The sequence below is a fragment of the Branchiostoma floridae genome, chromosome 1, assembly GCF_000003815.2.
Source record: "Branchiostoma floridae strain S238N-H82 chromosome 1, Bfl_VNyyK, whole genome shotgun sequence".
Classification (NCBI taxonomy): Eukaryota; Metazoa; Chordata; class Leptocardii; order Amphioxiformes; family Branchiostomatidae; genus Branchiostoma; species Branchiostoma floridae.
The window spans coordinates 1330383-1341733 of record NC_049979.1 but is presented as its reverse complement, the minus strand read 5'-3'; the positions used below and the strand labels follow the sequence as shown (position 1 = coordinate 1341733).

At 43.0% G+C, this 11351-nt stretch overlaps 2 protein-coding genes across 3 annotated transcripts in view; one reads left to right on the top strand and one right to left on the bottom strand.

Moving 5' to 3' along the window:
* Positions 1-1636: 1636 nt before the first annotated feature.
* LOC118428946 (tRNA 2'-phosphotransferase 1-like) lies at positions 1637-7627 on the bottom strand. 2 transcript variants are annotated; one of them, XM_035839253.1, is made up of 9 exons: positions 7454-7627; positions 6943-6978; positions 6412-6496; positions 4992-5161; positions 4321-4419; positions 3650-3722; positions 3082-3138; positions 2475-2582; positions 1843-1890 (listed from the first exon to the last, which is right to left on the bottom strand). In XM_035839253.1, the coding sequence occupies exons 1-9, from the start codon at positions 7499-7501 to the stop codon at positions 1856-1858; spliced, it is 711 nt and encodes a 236-aa protein (XP_035695146.1). In that variant the 5' UTR covers positions 7502-7627; the 3' UTR covers positions 1843-1855. The 2 variants fall into 2 exon arrangements, with proteins under 2 accessions (XP_035695156.1, XP_035695146.1); XM_035839263.1 differs by lacking the exon at positions 6943-6978 and having other exon boundaries at positions 1637-1890; positions 7454-7625.
* Positions 7628-7955: 328 nt separating this feature from the next.
* LOC118428940 (CMP-N-acetylneuraminate-poly-alpha-2,8-sialyltransferase-like) overlaps positions 7956-11351 on the top strand; it is a gene marked incomplete in the record, with an annotated part of 3731 nt that continues 335 nt past the window's right edge. The window contains 4 exon segments of the mRNA XM_035839239.1: positions 7956-8165; positions 9763-9939; positions 10254-10817; positions 11299-11351. Of these exon segments, the coding sequence (XP_035695132.1) occupies positions 7957-8165; positions 9763-9939; positions 10254-10817; positions 11299-11351 (1003 nt within the window).

Sequence of the window (11351 nt, the reverse complement as noted above, 5' to 3'; positions counted from 1 at the left end):
CCCCCCCCCCACACACACATACACACCAAGGTTAAATCAAATGATTGTAACCTCATTGCACACACACACAAACACACAGACACACCCACGCACACACAGACACACACACACACAGACACACACACAAAATGGCAGTATTATGGTGGTATTTTGCTTGGAGATAAGGTCCAAATATTCATTACATTTTGTCAATATGTTTCCTTCCAAGTCATACTTTAACATATTACACAATATCTCAATTATTTAAAAAAATTGTCGAAAATTCCACGACAGTGCCGCAGTGAATGGACCCCACAGTGCCGCACAGGTGCCCCAAGTGCAGTGAGATACCACCTTAAGGCACCGCAGAGCTCGTGTTTGAGAGACCGGCTGACTGACTGCAGCAGCGCGCTTATTATGCAGCTGTTGCCGCAACAGAATTCCAGAGAAGTGGACAAGTCATGGATTATGGCAGTCTTGTCTTTTTACAAGTCAAGCTCGGGAAGATCTATTCAATTTTACAAAAATACTTCTGCAAACATGTCATTCAGCCAGATCTTTGGCAGAATATATCCAACATACTTATTAATGATTACCGAATTTTGATTTTACATTGTACTTTCAAATAACTCTAAGGGTCGTTTGGGTAACCGGAAACTCGATGTCACTGTAAGAGGAGCTAAGGTTTGGACATGATACTTTGTTTCAATGATCCGTATCCAAAGTGTTTTAGGGATTGTCCACTACCAAGTGCCATTCTTCCCATTGTGACTGGTTCAAAACCTACAGCTGCAACTAGGCATTTACCGTCGTAGGTCACTGGGCGCTGTATCCAGGTCACTAGGCGCTGTATACAGGCTGCCATTAAAGACCCTTGCAATCTAGCCCCACCAATTGTAAGCTCCTCTCTATTTAGCCCTTGGCTGCAAAGAGAGAGTAGTTGGTCTAAACTGAGTAAGTATTAGCACACACCCATTAATAATTCAATCATGTTGGCAAGTCCCTTAATAAGTTTTTTTTATTCCACCAACGTTTAGGTGACTGTCTGCCACCCTCCTCAGGGCAATACTGACTGGTTCACATGGTACTGCAGCCCAGAGAGGTGTGGCTGCTTATACATACAGAAGTCTTTTTTATTCGAATATTCCGAATAACGCACAATTTTAAAAGTCACATACAGCAGCTTTAAACTATCATTTAAAGTAGCAGTGGACTGTTGACCTGCTGTAGTGCCTGTACAGCTGTACATAATTGCGCCCAAGTGCTATATGCACATTGGGCAGTACCCTGTACACCATATGGTGCATGAATAATTGCACTAATTTAGTAGTATCCAATATTTGATTATACTGCTGCTGGGTTCCCTGACATGGGTAGGCAGCAGTTAAATAGTCTTCATACCGCTCTTCGAACTGGCCCTTATCTGTTCACACTGGTAGGTCACACTATGATGTCCTTGATGACATTGTCACTCCAGCCAAGATTTCCCATCCTCCTACGCAGGGACATCCAACAGCCAAACCGCCTGTCTGGATGTGCCCTGCTCTTTCAACCGTCCCCCTGAGTTCCTGACCGCCCTGCTTATAAATATTAATGAGCTTATCCTTATATATGTGAGCCCCCCTTTTGAAAACTGAAAGGCCTATTCCCTGATTGGCTGACAGCTGGTTTGGGCGAAGGTTGAGAAAGCAGGGTACATCCAGACAGGCAGTTTTGCTGTTGGATATCCCTTCGTAGGAGGATGAGATTTCCTGGGTGTACACCTCTGTTGCCTGGTTACTGCATTTTGGAGACAGTGATTGGGAAATCAACTAATTTTGATGAAACTACTTGTATCTGAACATTACAGCTGCAGCTCTGCCTTGGTTCTACTCTGTCATGACGACGGCAAGTCCAGCGGAAGAACTCTCCCTGGAAATGAACAGAACAGCATTGGTCAAATGATATCTGCCTCATTGTACAGTCATGCTATAGTGGATGAGGGAAGGTATCTGTATATGTGTCAGTACATGTCGGTATATGTATAGCTGGTATAATAGCCCTTTGGTGTTACACACCAGCTTCTGTATTCTGTATAGCCCATATAACTGCCGTCCACAGCAGCATCTGTATCTGTAAAGCCAGTATAACCACCCTTCATTGTAACACACTGGCTCCTTTATCTGTATAGCTGGTATAACCACCATTCAGTGTAACACATCAGCTTTTGTATCTGTATAGCCAGTATAACCACCCTTTATTTTCAGTGTAACACACTGGCTCCTGTATCTGTATAGCTATTATACCTGCCATTCAGTGCAGTTGGTTATAATACAACGAACAACCTGTTCCACCTAACCTTTGCATATCTAGCTGTGTCGTTTTCTCCCATCATGGCCTCAAAAATTTATGAACAGCAGCCAGCAAGCCAATATTAGTTTTTCAGGCAATTTGAGTTTTAAATAAATGAAGAAAGGCTCAGAAAAAGAAAAAAAGCAAACAAACTGACAACTCACTTGGTCTGGCCTGTAAGACCTGCTGGAAGTACTTAGGTGGGATGAGCCCCTCCTCATTACCTGGACTCAGGATCACATTGTTGGCAGAACGGAAAAACTGCAGGCCATCTGGAAATACAACATCACGTTTAAAGTAAAGAAACTAAGAAAGGAAACTGATATAACATGAAGTGGTCACGTGGTGTAACGACAGGACATTTGATCCAAAACCCAGGTGGTAAGAATAACCCAAACCAAACCAAAGTCTTTCTAAACCAAAGTGGTCTACCATTTCAAAGAAATATAGAAAGTTTTACTATGAATTCTGAAAAAATGAGAACACAGCAGGATTGTAGCCAGCCAGAAATCATTTTCCGTCCCCTCGATTCTGAATGGCTTTTGCGCAGCGTTGCTAGGGGGTCCGGAGGTATGCTCCCAAGGAAAATTTTGAAATGTAGACTCTCTGAAATGATATTTCATGCAAGTTGAGGGTTAAATTTTGCTCACAGAGGACGGAATGGGCAAATTTTTTTTCTGTCCCCAGCTGCAAAATTCCGTCAAAGGACGGAAGGACTGGTGCTGGCTACAACCCTGGAACACAGAAATTCAGGCAGTCACACTCCCTCACCTCTCATGGCTGCCTCCATGTCGATGAAGACCAGAACTTGACATGTTCTTCTCATCCCTGGAAAGAACGAAAAAGAAAACAATGATATAAAGTTCATAAAAATAAACCATTCACTGACAGATTTCAAGATTCAAATAGTTAGAACTGTTCAGCATACATGTACAGTTGTTTTTAATATTTGTTCTTTCCTACTTTTATTCACATAGTCAAGTTGTGGTTGGGAATGATGGACAGAATATGCTGATCATAAATGGAGAAGAGCTACAACTTAAGCTTGTGTTAATTATCACGCGGTGCTGAACACAAACGTCATTCAGGTACATTGTATGAGTTGATAAAACCTTCCAGTATTCTGCAGATTGTACTTCTTTCCATTTTAATCAATGCTGCTCCTAAGACCTCATCTTAGCAGCTGTGTTGAATAACATTTATTTACAATACTGCCGAGTAGTGCTGAGGTGGGCGTTTACTTTTGAAATTCTTACTGTACGAAACTTGTGTGTTGCAGCAGTTGTACAGTTATGTGAAACAAAAGGAAGAAAAAGGAAACAAACAGAAAGATTCTGACCACTGATGACCCCGTCCTCCCCTGGCTCCCCCGGTGCAAAGTGGATGTGGTTCCTCCTCATCCTGGACAGGCCCTGCACAGGAATTAAAAATTAACTATTAATCTTTTCCACTCGTGAACTATATGCATATGACTGTTAAAGGTAAAAATGGGAAAGAGGTACAAAGTTTAACTTTAAGGTAAAAAAAACAGTTAAAGGTTAATCCTCTATCTTTTTTAAGGCAGTAGGATTTCAACACAAATTTCTGAACTGGAAGATCAACATGAAAACAGAGTGTGAGGGAGAAGTGTACTTATAGTACACTGTGGAGATAATACAATGTCAGGCATATTCAAGTTACTTTTACCTCATAACCTTAATGAAAAGCGGCCTGCAGGCTGAAAAGGTTCAAATAAACAAACAAACTCCCTGCTCTTTGTTTTCACTATAATGTCCTCTTGCCAGATTTCCATCATGAAATGGAAGGAAATAAGTTGCCCTAAGGTGTTTAATGTTAACTTATCTACACATGGCTGTGGCAAGGACTTATCCCACCATCTCACAACAGAATATTCTTGCTGGGTTGGACAAAACTTTCACCTCGTTTGTCCAAAAACTGATCTTCATTACATGAGTGGAACAGAAAAATGTCTGATGCTGGAAACAGCTGTCTTGCTGTGCTGTTCCGTACCTGAGTCCTGATCTTGTCCCAGCAGCTGAGGAAGGTCCCGTGCACCACCGTGGGGGCCTCCGCAGGGTCCGTGATGGGGGTCAGGTCCAGCTCCTCCACCTGGCAACAGAAATGTAGAACATTGTACAACCAGGGCTCGAAATACCACCTGCATATGCAGGTTAGTACAGGTAAAATTGGAGCTGTGCAGGTATTTCTGGTGTCTACCTGCACCTAATCTGCACTGGTCCATGTACTGGGTTTTCTACATAAATGTCCTATGATGTAGGTGTACATGGATTGTTATTAGCTGCATTGACTGTTACCACCTATAAAGTATAAAAGAATAAATAGCAATGGTTCTTGAACAATTCTAGTATGATTTATATTTCTCTCTCTCTGTTATTGAATGGTGCAGGTAAGATGACAACCCAGTTTAATGTTCTTGCCTGTGTGTGTGCATGCATGTATATGTGTGTCCAGTATGTGTGTACTGGTACGTGTGTTTCACAGAATATACCCTTTATGGTTCAACATATTTCTAGACTACTGTCACATACAGTTACCATCCTCACCTCCAGCGTGTGTATGTGTGCATGTGTCTGCAGTGTGTAAGTGTGTTTCACAGAATATACCCTTTATGCTTCTACAATACAATCTCTGTCTAAACTACTGTCACAAACCATCCTCACCTCCAGCGTGTGGCCCTGATTGGCCCTGATCTGCAGCCTCCCGGTCCCCTCCTCCTCCTGAAGAGCAAAACGTTTCTTGTCGTTGTCAGCGACCACCTGCCGCACGTCGTCCGCGGTGTAGCGTTTGAACTGCGGGTGTTTCAGAACCTCGTCCACATACAGGAAGCCGCCTGGGGGAGGATAAAAACAGAGGCAAGAATTTAAGGCCTGTAGCAAACTGATCAGTAGTATCAGAAGCGTGGATCCGACATCTCCACTTACTGCGCGCCATTTTTAACGGCAAATTTCTGGCATTTTAAACAATTTACAAGCCAAAAACCACAACACAAGAAAGAGAATCCTTTTATATTTTGATGGGTAACTTTGCCTCTAGGACTGGATAGTTTTTGTACTGCGGGTGTGGGAAGATGGTAGGATATTTACGGATTGCCCTACAGCAGAGGGTTTTCGCCATAGCGTTGGAATACTTCATAGTACAGTGCCACACACTAAAAAGAAGACAACATTCACAGAGCAAAACTTCAGCTAGTAAAGAAAAGCAGTTCCATTTATGCCTTTGAACAGGCCATGGAGCATTATTTCTTTGTGTATCGTTCAATTGGATAATTGGTTCCTTTGAATTCCCAGATTTGAGTTCATCATTGCTAAGTTCTGAGCCTCGCCCCACAAAAATCAGAAACTTTTTTTTGACTAACCTGTTTACCAGCTGGCAAGCTCGTGCAATGGCCTAGTGGGTAGAGTGTTCGCCTTGCATTCGGAAGGTCGTGAGTTCGAAATGGTACATGCTGCTTTCTCTGCTTAGCACTCAGCATTCGGGAAAGAGTATGGAAGTTGAACACACACCACTACCAGTGGACTAGCCCCCCGCTGTAGTGATTGCGTTGTGTGTGACCCAGGGCTAACGAAACAGAGATGGGCACCGCCCTATGCGCCAGAAGTGGGCACTGCCCTTGGCGCGGGAAGGGTTTAACTTTTAACTTTAAGCTCGTGTAAATCACGTCCATATATTTACATACTGGTTGTCTTCTAATTCTGTGTTTATGTATCTGACTTGGATCCACATCTTGGCACACTAGTATTAGGGTTAGGGGATAAGGGTGAGGGGTTAGGGTAGCGACCTGTGTTTGGTCTGGGTCCCGTTGGAAACCCATCTTGGAGCAGACCTGTAAGGGCTACGAGTTAAGGGTCAGATGTCAGGGGTTAGAATAGTGACCTGTATCTGACCTGGATACCATTGGAAACCCATCTTGGAGCAGGTAAGGGCATAATGAGTTAAGGGTCAGAGTTGAGGGGTTGGGGCCGGGTAATGGGCTGAATTAGAAAGGCAGTTAGAAACCAATCTAGCTCGACAGGTCAATGTCTTAGCAGGTAAGGGTTAAGGGTCAGAGGTGAGGGGTTAAGACAGTGACCTATATCTGACCTGGGTCCAGCTGGAAGCCCATCTTGGCAGCTCCATGTCTCAGCAGATAGGACAGCGACTTGGACAGCTTGATGTTGTGGCCACCCTGAACAGTTGAAAATATATTTCAGTTGATACAATATGAATTTACAGTCCAGTCTAACGAAAAAAATCATATTTGTAACACCATTGTGATTGTGAATGTGATAGTGGTACGATGTAACATTACGTTACATTACAGATAACATTATGGACACAGAAAGAAAGTATGAGTTTGACCATCTCTTCATGGGTTCGCTGGGTGCTCTTTGGGGTAGAAGAATAAGTTTAATCTGGGGTACTAGCAATCTTTGGGTAGAAGTTTAGAACTGAACTAAACTGAACTGAGAAGTTTGGGTGGTTGCGGAGTTTAATTTGTGAACCACAGCGGTCTATCGTGGTGGACAATATTGTTAATAGGATTACGCTGGTGGCTGAAAGCCCGCTCTGCCCCCAAAGAGCCTGGCAAGAGAGAGCCCAGCCAAACCACAATGGGATTACTAGTACACTTGCCTCTGCCCCATGTGCTCTCTGTCCTCTCCTCCTTCTCTGTTCACACACAAACACACAGACAGGTGCAAAACAACGGTCTGTACTGATTTGTTTTAATTGTTTGGCATAAGGCTGTGTATCAAAGTTTAAAGTTCTCCAGATAAACGGACAATGAATATCTTAACCAGAAAGCAATGCAACCACTGGCAACTGTTTCTAAGACTTCTAAGACTAAGACCGTAGTTACTAAGAAGTAAGACTACTAGCTAGTAAGAGGGTAAAATTAATGAAATATTTTCATTAGAAATAAGGTTGATGTTGGCTAGAGCAGCTCTACCAGTGTAAGATTTTTCTGAACTATAAAACTTCGGCTACATGGTCAAAGTTTCAGTTGAGATCGCACACTGGCACCGCACACTGAAACTGTAAAAGCTAATAAGGTCAGTTGCCTACGGAAGAATAACTTTCAACGTAAGGGGGAGGGGGGCTGATTCATAAACTTAACTATTTCGTGAGCAAATATTTTACTCACTCCTCGGCCAGATCCTTTCCCTCTGCTCCTCCCTTCTGCCTGGCTCATCTTCTGCAACTGTCCCGTCTCGGATGTAACCGCGACGACGCGAATCCAAGCTTATAAGGGGTATGTTTTGCGTAGTTGTGATGCAACCTGTGGCTATTTCGGGCAGTCGTCGTCATAGTGGTTGTTGTTGTAGTTCTTCAGCATCTTGATAGGTGGCGTCTCTGTCAAAAAGACGATGGGCACTTGAATTCAGTTTCCTCACCTGAACCTAGACGTATTGGGAAATCCTCCTTGCAGGCTTGCAGCATACGCCGGACAAGACTTCGCTGTATGTGGAAACAATAACGTTATATACATTCCTCCGAGGTTTGAACAAGCTACTGAATCTGATTGTGAATGGCTTTTGAAAGTTGAGACGCTTCATTACCTGGCGAGGACACTGGCTGGCTGGCAGGGCGGGCCATATCGGGTTCTGGTTCCAGTTTTTGTCATAACAGGAAAGTCACACAGTCACGATGGAAGGACGTTATCTGCTGCGGGGACATTCTATCATGTGGTTCAAGAACTTGTGTCGCAACTGGCCAAGAATGTTCAGGGCAGGGGTGGTCCTTTTCTTTGTGTTGACTTTAGTTATGTTGTTTGTGAATTGGCGCGAACGCTTCACGTATGAAGGACTACGACGTCACCTGAAGGACGCAACCAGTAACTTCCATGGGACCCAGCGGTATGTGTTTTTTGTGTGAGTGTGTGTATGAACTTTCCTTCTTTTTCGAAGCAAAAATGTATCGTTGCTTTAAAGACACCTAAATAATGACCTTGGTTCCATCGAAATGGATGAAACAAAAGGACAACATGTTGGTTAATTTTGCCTTCCAAAGACCACTGAGTTCTTCTGTTTCTGCTTATTTGTTTCATGATGATGCATTTGATCTTGTGTGGACACTTGAAAAAGATAAGCCATGACATATAACGTTAGCTGTCAGAAAATCAAGCAAAGGCCTGACTTACACAAGGATAAAAGTTTTATTCAAGTAACAAAGACTGAAAATCACATGCACACATGGTAACCGGCACTCAACCGGTCTTGTTTACAATGTCACCGGATCCTTTCCGTAACTTGTTTTGGCCCAGTGACGTTTAGGTTCCGTGACTTCACCTGAAAGGTTGCCATTGGTAACAACCTATTGGATGTCGCATGTATGAATGTAACGTTACGTGTATGCAGTAACTCTGGAGAATAGCGCCTGCTCAGTTTCTCAGTTTATTTGTTCGCCATTATGGTAGCGGAATAAGTTGTCGGCCTATGGGGATTTCTATACTTGGGTGCACTTTACGAATAACAAAAACGGATATGTCTGAGTTTTGGGTACAAGCCACAAAATATTTTAAAAAAATAAAAAAAATCCTGTCAGCGTATCGCATTGTCACACCAACTTTGAAACGCCGCTCTGTAGAGGTCAAATAACAGCAGCCGGCTCACACTAGAAAGGTAGTTGCGTAATTTTCGTTACACGAACTTAGAAAACTTTCACAGTCCAAATCATACAGTCTCAGAGTCGACACCTTCCGTGACCACGCAGCACAGATCATATCTGGCTGTCTCTCAAATAAGGCCTTTTACCTCTCCTTCAACAAGTTTATCCGTACTATTTTATGTACCGCGTCATCATCGGGATGAATAAGTCTGCTACCTTGTTAAGGCCCCTTCACACGAGAAAAAGAATGGGCCGGAATGCCGTCAGAATGAACATTCACTTCTATTCCTTAGGGAATTCGTAGTGTATTCTAGAAATTCTCACTGCATTCCCGATATTTGTGCCCATTCTTTTGACTGACCCGAAAGTTTTATCGAACGGCATTCATAGTGTATTTAAAGAGTGTATTTCAACTATTATAACTGCAGTGTGGCCGTATTCTACGGCATTCCAACATTCTTATCTCATTCCATGGAGAATTGAAATGGCAAGCCACTTCGAGTCCTGCTAGAGTGTGGCCAGAAGAATATCTGAAATGCAGTGATAATTTCTAGAATACATTACGAATTACCAGGAATAGAAGAAAAAATCATTCTGACGGCGTTTTGGCTCATACCTTCTCATGTGAATGTGAAGGGGATATAAGGTCCATTTGGAATTCCCACCTGAATGGCCCCGAATGTGGCCCGAATTTTGCAAATGATTAATTCCGGGGGATTAGACAGACTGGGGGGGGGGGGGGGGCGTCAGTTACAGCCCCGGACAGCAGAGATTGTGTTACACAGACTACGTCACCATGTCATGACAATGAAATTATTACTTTTTTTTACCATCACCCTCTTACAGCAAAGATTTCTTGGGAGCAACATCAAGGCTGCCTGGTACCACAGGGAGCGTCACAGCAGATTCCGCCCCTCAGGCCTCTGTGCAGGACAACCCAACACAACTATCGGGGTCTGGGATTACCCTGTCAAAGAATGAGAGTAAAATCCGTTTCAACAGTACCGAGGTGAAGAAAATGAGGTAAGTACTACAGTAAAAAGTTTCAACCATATTGTAAATCGTTCAAAGTATACGTAGCTGTAAATGGCCAAAGATATGCTGCAGATTGCAAACATAATCAGACAAGTAAAACGTACACTAATGTCCTCAAATAAGTCTAAATTGTTCTCAAATAAGTTTAAAACCTAAAAAAGTTAAGTATTTCTAGATCTGACTTTGACTCAACATTTGTAGAATCTAGAAGTTAATAGCAAATAAGAACATTTTCATCACAAACGGCTTGCTGTTGGTTTTGACTCCTCGAACTGGCTAAATAGAGTTGTTTCCACTTCCAGACAACACATACTCAATTCCTATTATAACGTGGACCACTTGACATTTGTGAGGTCCTCCCTTCGGATCGGGCAGCGTTTGAGATATGAAATGCCTCTCAGTCACGAGAAACTATTCGAAGTCACGGAAGATTTCCTGAAGTTACTCCCAGAGGAATCCCCCCTGAAGGGCCGCCATTTCAACACGTGTGCAGTCGTGGGCAACTCCGCCGTTGTGCTGAACAGTTCCTGTGGTCAGGACATCGACTCCATGGACTTCGTCATTCGGTGTAACTTGCCTCAGATAGAAGGTTACGAGAAAGATGTCGGCTCCAAGGCGAACTTGACTACAATGAACCCATCTGTGATCGCGCATAACTTCGGCCAATGGGAAAATGAAACAAAGGATGATTATGATCGGTTGTTACGACGTCTGACACAAGTTGGCGACCAGATCTTGTACGTGCCTGCTCTAAGGTCCTCTGGTGTAGAGAAGTACGTGAGAGTGATCATACAGACTGTTCTTCGGCACAACCTGCCGATCAAGACAGCTTTTCCTCCGGCACCAATCAACACTCTGGTGGAAGCGTGAGTTCCTTCTTCCATTTATCAATTTACTACTTTATTTACACAGAAACAACACATATCGCATATACAGTAAAAGTCAGTTAATTGCACAACGGATTAACGCACACTTCTATTAACTGCATGGAATCTCCAAATCCCAAACCGGTGCGGCCCAGCTGGATAACTTCGCATTATCGCACCAGTAGAATTATTGCACGACATACGCTGGCAAATAGGCTGTGCAATTAAACGACTTCTATTGTATCATCACTGGATCAGCTTTTTTTAAAGGGCCATTTAGTCTAGATAACTAAAACGTAGCATAATCAAAACTGACAACGTAAACAAAACAATAATAGATCTAATCTCAACACTATTCTCATTGTAATATATTTGCTGTTTTGATAGTTATCTTGGCTCTGTTAGTTGGCCCAAAAGCATGCGTATGTCATTGTTTATGTAGTTAAATGCGTGATGAGCATCCAGATAATATGTGTTACAGAATTGGAAAAAAGCTGGGTTTGAGATCCGCCAACCGTCCGCGGGAGCTCACAT